We start from the raw sequence: 18986 nt of genomic DNA, 5'->3' as shown, positions 1-18986 counted from the left end.
AGTTTTGGAAAGAAATCACAGCAATTCTTATGAATTGATGAATCAGCACAATGTATCTTGGAATTATCACATATTTTAGGAAGACAAGGCCAGAAATTCATTTGCATAATGTCAAAAGTTGATGTGTTATTGAAAATTTCATTAAACCATTGTATAATTTTGTATATATTTCTGATGTTTTAGTGCCAGGAACGTACATCATCCATTCACCTTTGACTGAGATTGTTGCATTTCCTACTGTTGTTGTCCATTGCCAGATTTGCCCAGAGCTGTAGAGAATTGGTCAAGAATGACCCTCAATGCAATTTCTATCCACATTTGTTAAAAGAATTTCAATTCGTTGACAGAAGGATCAGCTTTAACAACGCTATATGTTCAAAATGTTACCTGAAGTGGTAATTGTTGTAAACTTATACTTACAGACAACCTGCTGCACACAACTCTCAGATATTTGTACATTATCCTGCATGAAGACTAACCCTTATTGGCATCTTCAAATATTGGGTTGTAACTAAAACTAGATTGCAAATCTCAACGGATGGACTTAATGCTCCTTTCCTTTGATAACATGGGTGTTATTGCAGATAAGTAGTATCTATCAACCAGAACCCCCACCATCTAGGCATGATCTCTTTTTGCTGCTGCCATCAAGAAGGAGGTACAGGTGCCTTACATCCTACACTACCATTCTTAGGAAGTTATTACTCTTCAATCATCAGGCGTCTGAACGAGAGTGGATAACTTCACTCACACCAATGACAAAATGATTCCACAACCTATAACTCACTTGCAAAGACTCTACAATTTAAATTCTTAATATTATTTGTTACTTATTTGTTAATATTTTATGTTTATTTTTATACACTTCATCATCTTTCATACATTGGTGTATAGTTTTTCATCGATTATATTGTGTTACTTTGTGTCTATTGTGAATGCCCGCAAGAAAATGTATCTCCCGGTGACCTGTATGCAGTTCAAAAATAAATTTACTTTCAGCTTTGATGTAAAAGGCTCATCTATTATTTAATATCTCATTAGAACCTCTAGCCATTGCTATTCGTGAATCTCCTAATATTTTTGGTATTACCAGTAATGAGTTATACAAGTTATCACTTTATGCTGATGACTTGTTGTTATATATTTCTGATCCTGATAGGTCTATTCCCGCTATCCTATCTTTGTTGGTTCAATTCGGTAGTTTTTCTGGTTATAAACTAAACTTGGATAAGAGTGAATTATTCCCTTTAAATGCGCAAACTTTATTGAATGACAGGACACCATTTAAAGTTGTTACTGATAACTTTATTTATTTAGGTATAAAAATTACCAAGAAATATAAAGATTTATTCAGATTGAATTTTTTACCTATGCTTCATCAAATTCAACAACTTACTACTAGATGGTCTCCCTTATCCTTATCATTGGTTGGTCGGATCAATGCTATTAAAATGATGATTTTACCGAAATTTTTATATTTATTTCAAGCCTTACCAATTTTTATTCCTATATCTTTTTTTGATAACATTGATTCAAAATTTCCTCATTTGTGTGGCAAAATAAAAACCCCAGGTTAAGTAAAAGACAGTTACAGAAATCTAAAAAAGATGGTGGTTTAGCTTTATCTAACCTTAGATTTTACTATTGGGCAAATAATATTCGAAACTTAATATATTGGAAACTAGATTTGGATTCACCATTGTGCCTACAGTGGGTAAATTTAGAATGTAATGATGCACAAGGATATTCTTTATTCTCCGTTCTTGGTTCTTCTCTCCCTGCTGATTTAGTTAAACTCAATAAACAGATATTCAACCCTATTGTCAAACACACATTACGAATTTGGTTTCAATTTCGTAAGTTTTTTACTCTGAAAAACTTTGTTCTTGATAGCCCTATCTTACTTAACTTCTTTTTTTAAACCTTCTTTAACAAATCAAGCTTTTAGCATATGGAAAAGGAAAGGTATAATATGTTTTCGTGATCTTTTTTCTGAAGGTAGTTTGATGACTTTTGACCAACTTTCCATCAAATTTAAGTTACCTAAATCTAATTTTTTTAGATATTTACAAATTAGAAATTTTTTATACAAAGTTTTACCATCCTTCCCCAATTCAACTTTGATAGATTTTTCAGATATGATTTTTACCTTGAATCCTTGTCAGAAGGGATTAGTGGCTCTTATTTATAATATGATTATGAAGATACAACCAGAGATATCAGGTAGAATTAAACAAGAATGGGAAAAAGAACTTCAATATAATATATCAACAGAAAAATGGGAAAAAATTCTACAAATGGTCAATTCTTCTTCTATATGTGCTAAACATGTTTTAATACAATTTAAGGTTGTACATAGAGCTCATATGTCTAAAGATAAGCTTGCTCGATTTTATTCTCATATTAACCCTCAATGTGACAGATGTCATTCAGATGTGGCCTCATTGACCCACATGTTTTGGTCATGTCCCACCTTACATAACTATTGGAAGGACATATTTGCTACCATTTCCTCAATTTGGAATATTGATTTACAACCTCATTTTATCACTGCAATTTTTGGTATACCAAATGAGGATGGTAGTCGATTTTCCCCTTCAATTAGACGAATGATCACCTTTGCAACATTAATGGCCAGAAGGTCTATATTACAAAACTGGAAAGAAGTAAATCCTCCTACCACATTTCAGTGGTTCTCTCAAACTATCTCTTGTCTGAGCTTAGAAAAAATTAGAAGTACTATTTTCGATTCATCAATTAAATTTGAAGAAACTTGGGGACCGTTCATTCGACACTTTCATATGAATTAATTTGGCCTCTTCCAGACCTTTTCTCTTTTTATTCTTGTTCTGGTATGGAGTTGCGGAGTTTCTGACACTATCATATACATATAAACTATTATTATTGCCCATGTTAGTTTAGGTTTATTTTTTTTCAATATACATTTTTTCTTGCATTTTTTATATATTTTTTTTGATGACTATTCTTATTCTTTTTCATGTATAATCAATATAGGTTTGATTGATTATTGTACGATTTTTTTTGCTGATATTTTAATAAGATATTGTTATCTTATTACTAATTTAACTTCAAGTCTAGTGTATTCATAACCTATTTAATATAATATTATGTTATGTTTTTTTATATTTGAAATTTAATAAAAAGATTGAAAAGAAAAAAAAAAGAAAGGCACATCTATGATGTAAAACATCCATGATTACAATATCACTGGAAGCATCGAAGGGCTCAGCACCCAAAATCTTACCCTCCTTGACTTCAGCAGAGATTATAAAGGATCTTCCACAGGAAACTCTTTTGCTTATATGTGATCTCACAGAACCTAGAGTAAATCAAGGCTCTCATGATTATCTTTACTTTAATCTGACCGCTTCAGTATCATACATTCCTCAACAGGGAGGGAACGTGTTCTCTCAATTGATAGTTAATTATCAGAGTGCGGGGAGTTCCGTAACACTTTCATTCTTAGCCAGCCACAGCTGCTTCTCATCTTTTGGGACTGTAATTCCCAAAAGGATGGATTGTGGGAGTTAGAAGTCAAGCAACTGAACGGTCTGATAAACAAAATAACAATCCCATGCACACGGTTACCGGAAGCCCAGTAGGGCATCACTATGAGGCTGCTCAAAATGATAGGTGTACAGTACATCACTATAATAGGTTTTCTGCTAGCAATATCATTCTTTGAAGCTCTCTGCCGTGTCATGCATAATCTGACCATCACACAAGCTCAGCCATTGCCTGCTGTGATTAAGTAAGGGGTGGTTCAGCAGTTAAGATAGCAGGAGAGGCAGGGAAGTGGAAAATGAGGTGAAATTAAACAGCCAGAGCAGCAGGGCCTTGCCAGGGAGTAAAATGAAGGAAAGGGGTTGGGGAAAAAGGGGGCCAAAACAATTCATGTGTACAGCGTGGTTGTGCTTTAAAGAAAGATGCAAACAGATTGTAAGTGCAGGTGAGGGTTGAAACTGTGGATGTAATTGGTGGTTGTCCATTGCATCCGACAATGACAGGAAAGGTGCTGAAGAGTTTTCAAAGTGTTACATTGGGGCAGTTCCATTCTCTCAACCTCAGAAGTCCTAGTTTGGTCGTATGGACAAACATTACAAACTTGGATCTTCCTTGACTGCAGTGGATGACCATGACCTCGCCTGTACATTGTCATGCCTTTCCCTCTCCATGGAGTATTGCGGTACTGTCTTCCTAGCTGTGGATCTCACCGTAGATCTCATTCGCCCAGTCCACTGGAGAAGACTTTGCATGCTAGCACAAGCATGTCCCTACCTCAAAGCCACTGGCTACCCTCACCTGGTTTAGCCCAGCTGTTGAAGCAATGCGCCTAGGTGAGGCTGCTGTCACAATTAAACAGCTACCTGGAGACACCAGTGACAGCTGAGAGTCTGGTTGGTACCAAAGGTGAGTGAGCCGCTCCAGAATGGACACAATAAGCCCCTTCACCAGAGGTGCCATCCCTCACTAGGCACCCCATTAATCCCACATGGGCGTAATTAAAAAGTCTTAAATAGTGCGGCCTCTCATTGTTTAGTCTTGAGATCAGGATGTTCTCTTTTTTTTGGCACTAATCAGCCAGGCGAATAATGGTATTCCTGTCGGAGATCTCTCCAAGCTAATCCATTGTTACCTGTAGGTAACTGAAGGGGTTCTCTGTCTCAGGAGTTCATTGTGCAGCAATGTGGAAGTAAACAATGCTCTTCAGTAGCTGCAAGGACGCTGATAATGCTACGGCTGATGAGGTTGCAGCTGAAAATAAAACTAACTTATCATATCCAGTGCATGAAAATCCTTGACAACGTTGTTCTTTTCAAAAAGAGCTGTAGAATATTGTGATTCACTATGACAACCTGCTACACCAAAATCGCATTGAATCGGTGCTGGTTCTGAGAATAGTCCCCTGAAACTCAATCCCCATTTGTCAATTTTCACCCCCTTGATTCCCCTACTGTCATCTACACTCAGCACAATTTACAGATGAGGGTAGAAACAACTTTGAGACATAGGGGTGAAACTGGAGCACCCAGCGGAATGATACACTCACAGAGGGGTCAAGATTCAACCTGCGACACTGGACAGTAAGGCAAGTGGACTACCTACTGCATCAGTGTGCCTCTTTTCAGGCCTTCCTGGGAAAACAAATATCACCATTTGAATAATATTATGCTGGTAAATTGGTGTATTATTATCATCACATATACCTAGGTACAGAGAACAACTTTGTTTTGCATGTCATTCATGCAACTCACATCAGTGCATTGAGGTAATACTATGGAGAACAACAAAAGAATACAGAATAAAATGGCAGAGAAATCGCAGTGTGGGCAGATTAAAAAGGTACAAACGATTATGAGGTAGATTGAGGTCAACAGTCCATCTTATTGTACAAGGGGTTGCTCAATAGTCTTATAAAAGTGGGGCAGAAACTGTCTCTGAGCGTGGTGATATTCGGGCTTTTGTATCTTCTGCCTGATGGGAGAAGTGAGAAGATATAAAGCCTCAGCTGAGTCGAGTCTTTGATTATTTTGGCTATCATACCAAGCCAGTGAGAAGTTTAAGCAAAGTCTGTGAAGGATTTTTGTTCTTATCTTCATCTTCCTTGCTTTATAAATATTTGATAATAGTAAAGACATTCAAAGATCTGAGAAATTTGAATACTTAGTGTGGTAAACTATGTATATCTGTCTGGACACGCACCTCTGCTGACTGCTCCTGTGGCTCGTCCCATAGACCCCTGTATAAAGGCGATTGGGGCACTGCTCCTTCCTCAGTCTCTGAGATGTTGTGCTCCCTTTTGCTGCTAATAAAAGCATATCATTCACTTCCAGTCTCCTGATTGATGGTGTATCACTTAGACACCAAAGCTGATATCAGTGACCTTTTAAGGTATGGTCAATCTGGCCTCTTACCTCTTCTCACCTGCCAATCACCTTCCCCCTGGGTAATCTCTTCCTTCCCTTTCTCCTATAGTCTAGTCTCATCTCCTGTCAGATTCCTTCCTCTCCAAACCTATATCTTTTCTACCCACTTCACTTCACACATCACCTAGTTATCTTCCTTCCCCTCCCCTCACTTTCTTATTCTGGCATCTTCCCTCTTCTTTTCCAGTCCTGAAGAAGGGTCTCAGCCCAAAATGCTAACTATTTATTCATTCCTCCAGTATTTTGTGTGTGTTACGCAAAGCCCTTACTCCAGTCAGAGTTCTGCCATACATCTGCAGGAATGATTGCGGCCAGCATGATTGACCTCAAGGAGCCTAATAAATCGTGTACGTGACTGATGAATGCTGGAAGCAGCTTACATGGGCACCGGGCCTTTGGAGTGAGTTCTGCTTGCAGTAATAACTTTTATGTGCCATCTCAAATTATTTCATAACACCTCCCAGAAGGAAATTCTTCCAGATGCTGAAAGTCAGAAATTTCAATATATATGTTTTTTTTAACTGGAAATGTTTTTGTACATTGTAGATCTTTGCAATATTTCCTTTTTGCTTCAAATTTCCAAATCATTTTTTAATAAATGAGCTGAATAGCCCAGGATTAAAAAAAAAACAAATAGAAACTCACAGATAAACTGGGGAGAAATAACTTCAGTGGTTTATCTGTAATGCAGTATCAGATTTTATCACAAACTGGAGAAACTCAGGAATATGTGCATCATTGTATATAAATACACTATGTTATGCACATTGTGTTTGGTACCAAATAGCACAGCATTCATTTATCCAAAACAATTAGAAACATATTTAACTTGTAACTTGTTAGGTTAGAACAAGAAATTATTTCATTTCCTTGAATTGGATAAGCTAGATTTGATCAGGTCCAAATGAAAGAATCAGAATCAAAATCAAGTTTGTTATCAGTCTTCTATGAAATGAAATTTGACATTTTGCGGCAAGGAGTGTATAAACAAAACAAAACTATTAATTAAAACATAAATGAAGTGCAAAAGAAAGTAATAATAATGTATTGTTTGTGAGTTCAGAAATCTGATGATGGGGAAGCAGTTCCTGAATCATTGAATATTGATATTCATCATGCATGAATAGTATTAATTTGTTAATTTATTCCTATGTACTCTGTATTTGTGAAAACATTCCCCTCTCCCTTTATTTTTAACATTTTGTAAACTAAGCTGCCTGAATTCTGCATGCTTACTTACTCTATTAAAGAAGCTTTGTGCTCCCCCATCTGCACTGCAAAATCTGTTTGTTGTCCATTGTGTTCCGAAGCGCCAAACAGAAGGACGGTTACACCATGACAAACAGGTTGAAATGTTCAATAAGAAGCCCGCAATTTCAGTGTGAACTAATTCATTTCGACTTCATCAAATGTAATTAACCAAAAATTTGAAATTCTGAACAAATTTATTTTGCAGTCCTGTGGCAGTTTGCATTTTCTTTTGATGTTTATAATCAATCTAATTTTTACATATCTCTTAGTAAGCAAGTGATAAGACACTATCTTCTCTAATGTAAAATGCAGTGGTAAGTTAAGGAGCTGGAAAAGAAAAATCTCAATTGTTAGTTTTTATTATTTTTGTGAACAATCTGAGCAGAAACTCAGTGTACACTTCTTTCCTTCTCACATCACATCAACTTTTCCCCGTAAAGTCAGAGTCCACAATTCCACAGGAATGTCTTTGCATACAATAAAAAAAATAGTAGCAACCTAATCTGTAATGATTCTAAATATTGATCATCCTGACCAGCTTTTGTTGCTGGTCCTATTTGCAATAGTCATTGACTTGGTTACAGTGAACATTGATTTGTTTGGAGCAATAATAGCTGTGATTTCTTACTGCTTGCTACTGTACAAAGAAGGATATGAAGCGCTCAGCTATGTGCAAAGTGCAAACTGATAATAACATAATTATTCAGGATTATGACCTTTCTGGAAAAGCCAACAAAGTCTATATTTGATAGTCCTTGAAGAGCAGGGGATTGAAATGCTTATTGCTGCCAATGTCTGTTAATAGTCATGATTGCAGTATCCAGCCAGTAGGTTGCTCCGTGGGTCAGTGAAAGATCCAAGACTGGGAAATGTTAGCACTGTTTAAAGCCACATTCTAGTGCTCAAATCTAAATTGCACTTCTAAAAGGAAAGGTGTCATTGCTTCTGGTCCAACTAACAATGTTAGTGAGGATATCCTTGCAGAACAAAATTCATCAGCACATTATTCCACACAGAGATACAGACAGAACAATAAATTTTCCTTTATTTTGCTCCTTAAAGCTTTTTATTTTCTACCCTTTACTTCCTTTCACTTCAACAATTTGACTTGTACTGCATTTTCTTTTCTTGTGTTAATGGAATCAAATATTATGCCCAAAATATATTCATTCTTTTCACCTTGGAACCGTTTTTTTTTGCATCAAGGGCAGTAGTGTACTGATGTGCTAATGTTGAGTAGTGTTCAGAAGTATGTTCTCAAACATTTATGTGTTTCCTTTCAGAATTTGCATCCTCTTGTGACCGGGCCGATTGTCAGTATCAGTGTGCAGTCACAAGGAATGGTTTAACTTGCTACTGCAGTGATGGTTACAAAGTGGCACAAGATGGGAAAGGCTGTGAAGGTTAGTTCACCATTTTAAGAATTGCTAACTATTTTGAGGTATTGTTTAATTAAAGTCACATTTAATCAGAAATAGATTGACGTAGTTTGTATCTTACAGTGAGCTTTCCCAAGATATTTTCACTGTGTTTGCCTAGAGCTGAAATCTAGTGCAAAAATAACTCCCATTCTTATTGTATTGTTTCAAAACAAAGAACTACTACCAAATCATCACTATGGGTGTTGTTGAAACATCAAAAGGTATCCTTGGAGAAAGTTTCATTTAGCGCACAGACAGACAAACATATCTGACTGCATTTTGTGGGGATACTGAAGATTGTGGAAAGGATTTTTAAAATTTAGCCAAGAGTTCACCACATGAATGGCTGCACAATGCACATTTATCACTTCATATTTCTGAAAGCCCTGTTAATACTAAATTATGATAATGTAACCTCAGCGTAAATTCCTTGATCATGGAGGTCCTAATGAGAATAATTAGCCATATACAATCCATTCATATGACATGATCCTGGTCTGCTTAGAGCAATCCCTTCAGGCGGAGGTATTTACAGGAACTTCTTCAGCTCATCAGTTCTCCACACTACATATTTAGTCTTGCATACACATTTGGGGCTTATTGGCCATAATTTTCCATATAAGAGGTAATTGCTTTAGGTTTTGGTCAGATTTGCAACTGCAATTATTGTGTGCATTCAAAAATAAGCTAATCACATTCCTCTAGCAATCCTAATCACATGGAATTAGCAGCTATATTCAAGTCATCCACTGGAGCATCATAATCTTAATACTTGAGCTTTCCAGAACAAATTAAATTTTATATGATATTCTGGGTCTTGTAGCTCCAGGACGAACCAACAATACCCAAGGATGTTTTTAAATTGGACTTGAATTTGATCTTTTGAATTTACTGGGGAGGCAGCAACTGAATCTTCTAAGTTCTGATTTTAGAGCTCAATTATTCAGACAATAGCTGCAGTTATGAAGGTGCTAAACGTCCAAAGTCCTTTCATATTACCACAAGCAGCAAAGCCTTCTGGTATGCTGTACAATATTGCATAAAGCAAGTAATAAATGCTATGTTTACCTAAGAAACCCTTAATTTCCAGGTGGAAAGAATTCAACTGCTGGAAATCTTGGGATGACAAGCTTAAAAATATGTAATTTTATTAACATTTGTTTTTTTTTAATTTGTGTATGACATTAAAATTCAATGTCTTTAAAATGCAAGCTATCACATGTGTTGCTGAGTGGCCTAGTGGATAAGGCATCGGTCAAGTGATCTGAAGGTCACTCGTTCTGTCCTTGAGCAAGGCAGTTAACAACACATTGCTCTGCGACGACACCGGTGCTAAGCTGCTTGGGTCCTAGTGCTCTTCCCTTGGACAACATCGGTGGCGTGGAGAGGGGAAGGCTTGCAGCTTGGGCAACTGCTGGTCTCCCATACAACCCTGCCCAGGCCTGCGCCCAGGAAACCTTCCAAGGCGCAAATCCATGATCTCACGAAACTAACGGATGCCTATTACTATTATCAAATGTCAAACAACTACTATCTAAACCATGATATTTGGAACAAGGAACAAGGTTGTGATGTACACTCAGCCCCATCACACATATCATTATATTTCATTGTACAGGTGGACAGTTATCAACCTGAGATATTAGCTCGGTTTCAGAAGGCTGCATAAGCTGCTAAACATTTCCATCATTTAAAAAAGAACATTACCTGAATGCGCAGTTTCATTTTTTTTGATTGCATGAAGCAACATTGCATTTCATTTGAGGTTTTAGATTTTCCAATTCAAAAACACATTTAAAAACTAAAGAAAACATAATTTCCATAACAGAAAAGTTGGATGTACCAGAACCCAGTGACAGATTTGGATCATTTGAATGACACAAGAATTCTAATGAGTCTTTAATCTGTTCAACTAAGACCTCCTTAATTTAGTAATCCTCATTTTTTGAATCACTGTTCTGAGGTTCAAAGGAAGGAAAATTATGTTTGCAGTGATAATATTCTGACTTCCTGGTTTCAGAACAGCAGTGTCTTCTCCCCCATTTGTGCTTCTTCTTTTATATATCAATTCAACAAAATGTTGGAGTGCTCCTAGATTCTGACTCAGTACATAACTGATTTGTGACTGCATAACAGTTTTTATGATGTGCTGCACCTATACACTGTACATTGACTTAACTTATTTGACTCTGACAGATTTTGATGAATGCAGCATATATGGAATGTGCAGTCAAACTTGCGTGAATAGAAATGGGTCCTACACGTGCGGTTGTGTGGAAGGTTATTTGATGCAGCCAGATAACAAAACTTGCAAAGCCAAAATCGGTAAGAAACAAATATATTTTGCATTACTCTTTTAAAAACATTTCTTCCACTAAATTCGAAATGTTGAGCAAGTATGTTTGACCTGGTAATCCAACATGATCAGTAGTCTAGTTATTAGAGTTCAGAGGGTTAAACCATCGCATCCTGATCTTCTAACTTGCAGCCTATGAGACTGGAGTTTTTTTTTACTGAGAGGGAGGGTTCACAAATTGAGCTCTAATAAGTTAATAAATTATTTAGAATATAATTTCATTTATTACTTTCTCATATAAAGTAGGCAGTTTTCTCCTTTCAAATAGTCTTCCACTATATATATCAATGATTTTAGTACAGATTGATATACACTGAATAATTTCTTCATTTATCCTTAGAATGAGAGTAATGCTGTAAAGGTTGTGGTTAATATTAATTCCTGGTTGTTTCAAGATGGATCTTCTGCTGGAATCACAGCAGTTTTCATGGAAAAGGAATTCCAGGATTTTGACCAAGTGATTTAGAAGGGACTTTTAAGTGAATTACAAATATCATTGGCTTAATTATTCATAAAACTGTGATCATTATGAATGTCAATTCTTTGAAAATGAACATAGTACAATGTAACTGGAGGTTGCAACTCCACCAAAATTTTAAACCAACTGATTTTCAGTCATAAATAACCAATTTAATTCTACAAATTTTGAACAGCAAAGTACAAGGCCTTCAGCCCACAATGTTATGCAGATCCATGTAAAACAGCTTCATGATCAATCAAATCCTTCCCTCCTAAGAAGTCTTCATTTTTACTTACATCCGTGCAGCTGTCTAAGAGTTTGTTGAATGTTTCTATTCTATCGACCTCTACCACCACCCTGGCAATGCATTCCAGGTATCTGCCACTCTCTGTGTAAAAAATCTGCATCTGACATCTCTCCTACTCTTTTCTCCACTCACCTTGAAAAGTCCTCTGGATTCTTCTCCCTCTGTAATGGCTCATTCTGGAGGGCAAAGTGAATGGAGAAATCAGTGCTTTTCTAGGTTTTGTGTTTAAATCACTAAGTGGCAAATTGCTGTTAGACAACAAGAAGAGTGCTGGTCCTCAGAGCTCAGCCAATCCCAATCCCCTTGTGGATTTAGCTCCTTCTTATCATCATGTGGGTTTCCACAGCTTCTTTAGTTTCCATTCTCAATCTAAATAAATGAGTGCTAAAAGAATAATTAGTTACTATAAATTACCTGTGGCAGGAGAATATTGGTGCAGTTGACTAGCTTGTGAAAGGATAGATAACAGAGAAAGAAAGTAGAGAGATTTTGAATAATGGGATTATTTGAGCGCTGGCAGAGACTTGATGAGCCAAATAAACTCTACATGATAAGAAAAAAATGAATCTAATCAAAAGACTCTTGAGGAAAGAATAAGATGAAAGGCACGTTTACAAGGCTTTCCTGAGCACTTAAAATGTTAATGTGGCAAGTAAAAATATTTGTGGCAAAGATACTGTAGTAGCATAGGGATGAGATGAAAAGGAGTTAAGGTCAGAAGCATTAAAGAATAATTCTTTTTAACACAATGATACATATGGCGAGAGACATTTTAGAGGGTTAATTCTTTGACTCACTTTTATTTGCCAGTTGGGAGCACACAAATAGTTTAGTTTCAGACTTGCAGATGGTGCCTCGAGTTAATATAATCTGCAATATGGAATACAAGACAAAAATAAATAAATTGTTCATAATAACTGGACCAATGGAACATTAATGTGGAACTTAAAAGGTTGCAACTTAAGCTGAAATCACCTTCAAAGCATTTACCATTTTATACTGACAAGATTCAGACAAGAATTTGTACACTTCAAAGGCCTTTTATTAATTTATGGGATGCAGGTGTTGCTGCCAAAGGTAGTACTTATTCCCTTTGCTTGTATTGGTCAGCCCATTATAGCAAAGAGAGAGGAGCTGAATCAATAGATTCTGATGCCTATGAAGGTTTCTAGTTAAGAATATGTTCAGGGTGTTTTTTTTTAAACAACAGATCCAATAAATAGGTTAAGTAGTAAAAGGAAATGGTGGAAATATTCAAAAGAATAGATCAAGAAAGTTATCAATTCAGAGCAGTAATCCTTCCTCAGAACTGGAATAACTTAGAGACAGGTGAAGATTTAAGATGCGTGGGTTTTAAAAAAAAGTAGTTGAAGGCAACAGGGACATTATGACTGAAAAGATGTTGGTAAAAGGTAATAGGATAGTTGTGGGAGAAATAAAACAATAATATTCAATTGTATTTCTCTGGGTACTGTTTTTTGTTTGAGAATTCCATGAGTTCACCATTCTCTGATTGAAAAATATTTTCTTCATTCCTATATAGACTAGCCTGTGTCCCTGTTTCTGGCACTGTTCGTTGTGAGAAATATCATTCTTGCATCTAAATTTCAATGAGGTCCTTTCTCATAAACTCTAGCTAATATTAAGTCTGATAGTCTCAATCAGAATCAGGTTTATTATCACTGGCATGTGACGTGAAATTTGTAGCTTAGCCCTCTTCATTTCCCATGAAAGGAGACCAAAACAGTAGACATATACAAGATATGTTCCTACCAAACCAATGGCATCAGCGCTGGACTCGGGAGTGGAGGCTCCCGAGTTTGAATCCAAGTCGGTCCGCCCTGAGCACACTTTCCATCCATGCTGGGTTGAGCGTTGAGCTAGGCACTCGGCCTCATAAAAAAAAGGGTCGACTCAGGAATGTTCATATCATGACCCAGTTAATCCAAAAGGAGTCCAATCCTGACACAATGTGCCAGACAAGAATGGCTGACTGGTGCAACATGCTAGAAAAAAAACAAACCTCTGCACAATTGCAGTTTTTTTGCCCCTATACTCCATTCGCTTCACTATGAAGATCAGCATACTATTTGCCTTTTTAATTGTTTGTTGCCACTGCATCCTTACTGTCAATAATTTGTCCACAAAGATGCCAAAATCAGGCTACACCTTTTTTCTTAAGGCCACAAGACAGGAGCAGAATTAGGCTATTCAGCCCATTAAGTCTGCTCTACCATTCCATTTATTATCCTTCTCAACCCCATTTCCCTGCTTTCTCCCCAAAACTGTTGACACCCTAACTAATAAAGAAACTATCAACCACCACTTTAAAATATTCAATGACTTGGCCTCCACAGTTGTCTGTGGCAATGAATTCCACAGATTCACCATGCTCAGGCTAAAAGAAATTCATCCTCACCTCTGTTCTAAATGGACTTCCCTCTATTCTGATGTTGTGCCACTTGGTCCTAGACTCACTCACTATAGGGAATATCTTCTCCACAACCAGTCAACTAGTCCATCTAGGCTATTCAGTAGTTTTTAATAAGATTCCTCCCCCCTGCCAATTATTATAAACTCCAGTGAATCCAGGATCAGAGACATTGCATACTTCACATACATTAACCCTTTCATTCCCTTGAACCCCCTCTGGACCCTCTCTACCGACAAAACTTTTCTTAGATAAGGGCCCAAAACTGCTCACAATACTTCAAATGCTGTCTGACCAATGTCTTATTAAAGACTCAGCATTACATTGTTTCTCTTACATTCTAGTCCTCCTGAAATAAATGCTAATGCTGCATTTGCCTTCCTTACCAGTGACTCAACCTGCAAGTTAACCTTTAGGGGATGCTGCACCTTTGTACCTCTGATTTTCTAAAATTTTCTCCTTGTTTAGATAATGTGTTACACCTTTTTGTCTTCAACCAAAGTGTATGACCATACAATTCCCTACACTGAAAGCCATCTGCCACTTTTTTGAGATTCTCCCAATCTGTCTTAAGTCCTTCTTCAGACTCCCTTCTTCTGACATACACCAGAAAAGGGGATACAAATAAAACGTGCAATTTATAGTGAATGAAAATAAATTACAGTACATCCAGTTAACTGTATAATAACAGACAATGAGATGTGTATCAAATTAAGTTGTATCCTTTTCCTGTTTATACGGTTGCTCATTTAAAATTCAGGCCCTTTGGTTCAACTATCATTTCTGTTATTCCATGAGAACAACCCACTTTAATTCTAAATTATCAAAAATATAACACAGAATATTAAAATAGCCCAATAAACTATCATGCTCTGTTATTAGCAACACTATCACAAACAGTTACACCATGTGCTTATGACACTGTCTTCAGACAGCCTTAGCACTTCAATCATACATGCCACGTGGGTGAACACAGCCTTTCTTTCCACCTCCAAACACACATGTAACTCAAAGCATTATACAAAAATTTGAGGGGTTAGGAACTTAACGTTTCTCTGAGAGCATGAATTTATCAATTCACTTAAAATTCCAATTATTTTCTGTATGTCTTTCCCTTTCTGATGAACTGCATCAGTGTCTTTTGTGAATGAGTACAATGGGCTTTACTCCTCACAGGCATTCTAGCAGACCTATCCAATCAATCGTGTACTGAAGACTGAATGCAAGCCCTTACAATTCAATTGTAGATTCAGTGCTCAATGCTATAAAATATCTTGCGCACAGATTCTCGGAATTTTTAACTAAAAACATATGCATGTTTTTAAAGGAATATCCTGTTTTTCCAACAACCTGAAATGATATTCACATTAAATAAATTATTTTAACTCTTTTTAAGTTACTTGAACAATTATTTATAACTAAATTGAAAAGATTTCAACCTTGTCTCCCTCAAAAGTAGCTGTCATCCTGACATCTCTTCTCTACGTTAGACTTGCAATTACTACTTTTCTTTGTGTGAAATATTCCTTTGGTTTCTAGTAGACAAATGGTAGTTGATGTGGGAACTGAGGCACAGATACCCATGAAGTCATTGATGTTGTACAATTATAAGGGAAGGCCTGATACTGATGTGGCCTACGAACTACAGTCTGTATGTTGTGACAAGTTGGATCCCAATCCTATTGTAAGCAAAGCATTTTGGGGGTTGTCATTCTCTCCGAGGAAACTTTGAGCTCCCTGATCTTTGCTCCATCTGGTTACCTGGCTCAGCATTCGCAGGAATAAATACAGGAACTGGGATCGGTTCACATGCAGGAAAATCACTTGGGTCACTTGGTTCAGATGAAGGTACAGGGATTGGTAATGATGCGCAATCAGGTGAGTCATCTAGGTTACTGGGTCCAGATGAAAATACGGGGACTGATATTGGTTCACATGCAAGCAAGCTCAACAACTGTTCCTTCTTAAGCTTTGTCGCTGAAAGTATTGTGAATCCTCAAACCTCATTTGTTGCTCAACCGGTTGTATAGGCTCTACTTCAAAACTCCTTGCTACTGTGAGTTGTCGATATTTGGTTTTGTAGTAATATTTGTTGTCACTGCCGCTAGCTCGTTTGGTCTCTTCCCTTTCTTTCAGTGGACAACCCTTGGCAGACTCCCCTGTTTTGATGTGGTAACTGTTCGTGCTTCAGCATCCAAAGGCAGATGTTCACATGCCATGAGAAGATTAAGACATATTACTCTAGATCTTCCCTTCCCTTGTTTAGATCTTTCTTCATATATTGGCACATCTCAATATTTCATAAAGCATATAGGCGCAGTCCTCTCAATCATTTTGAAGTTTTCCTGGAACTCCACGAGGTTTCAGATTCATTACTAGGAAACAATTGCCAGGTTGTAGCTCTGTAAATCTCACCCAGCTGTCATAATTTCTCTTACTTATCCCCAAGATCTTTTGCATATACTCCTTGGCAATCTGATGGGCTTCTTGCATGCCACGTTCGGAGATCTCCAAGTATTCTCTATGGGTTGCAGGGCTTTATCAGTGTTCAAGCCAAAGAATATAGTTACAGGCAACATCAGCGATCTACTGAAGAGAAGGTAGAACAGAAAGCGTCCTGCTACTTCCGAACTCATACAGTTGTGAGCATAGACAGTTTTATTCAAAGAATCATTCCAATTTTATTTTGTCTTTCTCTTAATGATTTCAACATTTGCAAAGGGGTCTAGTTGAACTTCTCAAATTGTCTATTTCTTTGGGGATGCTATGGTGTAGCTCTTGTCCAATTCCCTGGAGGTGCTACAGTGTATATTTTGTCTGTGTCCCAGGGTGTGATACAGTGTAGTTTTCATACATTGCCCTGGTGAGAACAGTGTAGTCTTGTCCATTTCCCTGGGGTGATACGATGTAGTTCTTGTCCATTTCCCTGGGGGTGGTAAGATGTAGATCTTGTTCATTTCCCTGGGGGTGGTACGGTGTAGTTCTTGTCCATTTCCCTGGAGGTGGTACAGAGTTGTTCTTGTCCATTTCACTGCAGTGGTGGTACGATGTAGTTCTTGTCCATTTCCCTGGGGGTGGTACGATGTAATTCTTGTCCATTTCCCTGGGTATGGTATGGTGTAGCTCTTGTCCATTTCCCTGGAGGTGGTACAATGTAATTCTTGTCCATTTCCCTGGAGGTGGTACAGTATAGATCTTGTCCATTTCTCTGGGTGTGGTATGGTGTATTTCTTATCCAATTCCCATGGTGTGGTATGATGTAGTTCTTGTCCATTTTTTGATCTGTAGTTTTTGATCTGGCCACACTGCAATGTTTTCTCCATTGCATGAAGAGTTGGTTCTCAAATTCAGCTCCTTGGTCATTGTGTATTCGTGATGGGAATTCAAAGTAAAGTCATTGAAAAGGCAGGCAGCATCAGTTTTTCCTGACTTTGAGGTTGTCATATGACTGTGCAATTTGTGTAAAATGGTCAATAATCACCACAATGTACTCCTATCCATCCTCACTCTTGTCTTGCTGGAGAAAGTCACCTGACTCAGGTTTGAATGGCTGTGTTGTCACGATGCTCTTGAGGGTATCCTCGTTTCCCGACACTGTGTCTTTTGCTTGAGACAGGTACAGACTCTTAGCACATTGTGCTCAAAGCCCCTCTGCATGTGAGGCCAGAAAAATCTCTCTCTTAGCAGAGCTGTTGGGCAGTCAATGCCTTGGTGCCCCATTTTATCATGTAGCTTTCAGGACTGTACATTTGAACTTCTTAGGTAGCACCAGTTGTGTCCAGTAAGGTTGTTTTCTGATGAAGGATGCTATCCTCATCCAATACTCATTTATCCCACTCTCACAGAAAGCACCTGGCTCGTTTTTGTATTTGTAATTTTGTATTTGTGGAGAAGTTGGCTTCCAACCTGGGTGTACAAAGTTGATTACTGTTTTTACGTCTCCATCCTTTTCCTGTGCTTGCCAGATCTCTCTCCTGGACAGTGGTGGAACTGATGTGTTCACCAAGTTGATGTTTACTGTGTCTAACAGTACAGATACTGCCATAGGCCAGGGTATGTCTGCACTTCACTGCTCTTTAATGTGGCTCCCACTGAACTCAACGAGAATCCCTCACAGTCGTTTCCATGGCTAAGGCATTTGGGGCAAAGAGTCAGCATCAACATTTTCTTTTCCCGGGCAATAACGGATAGTGAAGTAGAAATTGGCCCGTTCAGCAACCCATTTATATCTGGCTGCATTCAACTTTGTTGAAGTCAAAACATACAGGAGGGAGTTGTTGTCACTGTAAACTGTGACATGGTATAGGAAATCTCCTAATTTTTCAGTAATCACCTACTTCAAAGCAAAGAATTCTGATTTCCCAATGTGTAGCTGGTAGCTTTTTTCTGCATCCATCAATGTTTGTGAACCATAGGCCATTAACCTCAATTTGCCATCTTGCTTTTGGTACAGGACTGCTCCCAGCCCCTGACTGGAGGCATCAATGTGGAGAAATGAATGGTTGTGCAAAGTCTGGGAAACCCAGCACAGGTGACTGTACTGGGCAGTTAGTCAGCTTCTCAAAAGTTGATGCATCTCTGTCCAAGTGATCAGTTTGCAGGAGGGTGCACAGTTCCTCTCCTTATTTGTCTTTCTAAAGCTACCCCTACTGAGCTGATCTTGGTCTCTGTCATCTCTGCTTTTTAACAGGTCATGTGGGGTAGGGGTCACAACCCAAGAGAACTCTTTAATGTGCTGCTGATAGAGGCTTAATAGACCCAGAATCTTTCTCAGTCTCCCACTGTGCCTGGCCTCTTCTCTTTCAGCACTGT

General features: G+C 37.8%; 1 protein-coding gene across 1 annotated transcript in view; it reads left to right on the top strand.

The window, feature by feature from the left end:
* The window catches only part of LOC132394768 (low-density lipoprotein receptor-related protein 1-like), a 1611265-nt gene that overhangs the window by 356376 nt on the left and 1235903 nt on the right, over window positions 1-18986 (top strand). The window contains exons 4-5 of the mRNA XM_059971176.1: window positions 8483-8602; window positions 10817-10945. Coding sequence (XP_059827159.1) covers window positions 8483-8602; window positions 10817-10945 — 249 coding nt within the window. The remainder of the gene's footprint in view (window positions 1-8482; window positions 8603-10816; window positions 10946-18986) is intronic.

Source organism: Hypanus sabinus, chromosome 5 (genome assembly GCF_030144855.1).
Source record: "Hypanus sabinus isolate sHypSab1 chromosome 5, sHypSab1.hap1, whole genome shotgun sequence".
Lineage (NCBI taxonomy): Eukaryota > Metazoa > Chordata > Chondrichthyes > Myliobatiformes > Dasyatidae > Hypanus > Hypanus sabinus.
Note: the sequence above shows the minus strand (reverse complement) of the source record. Positions and strands in the feature narration are given on the sequence as shown.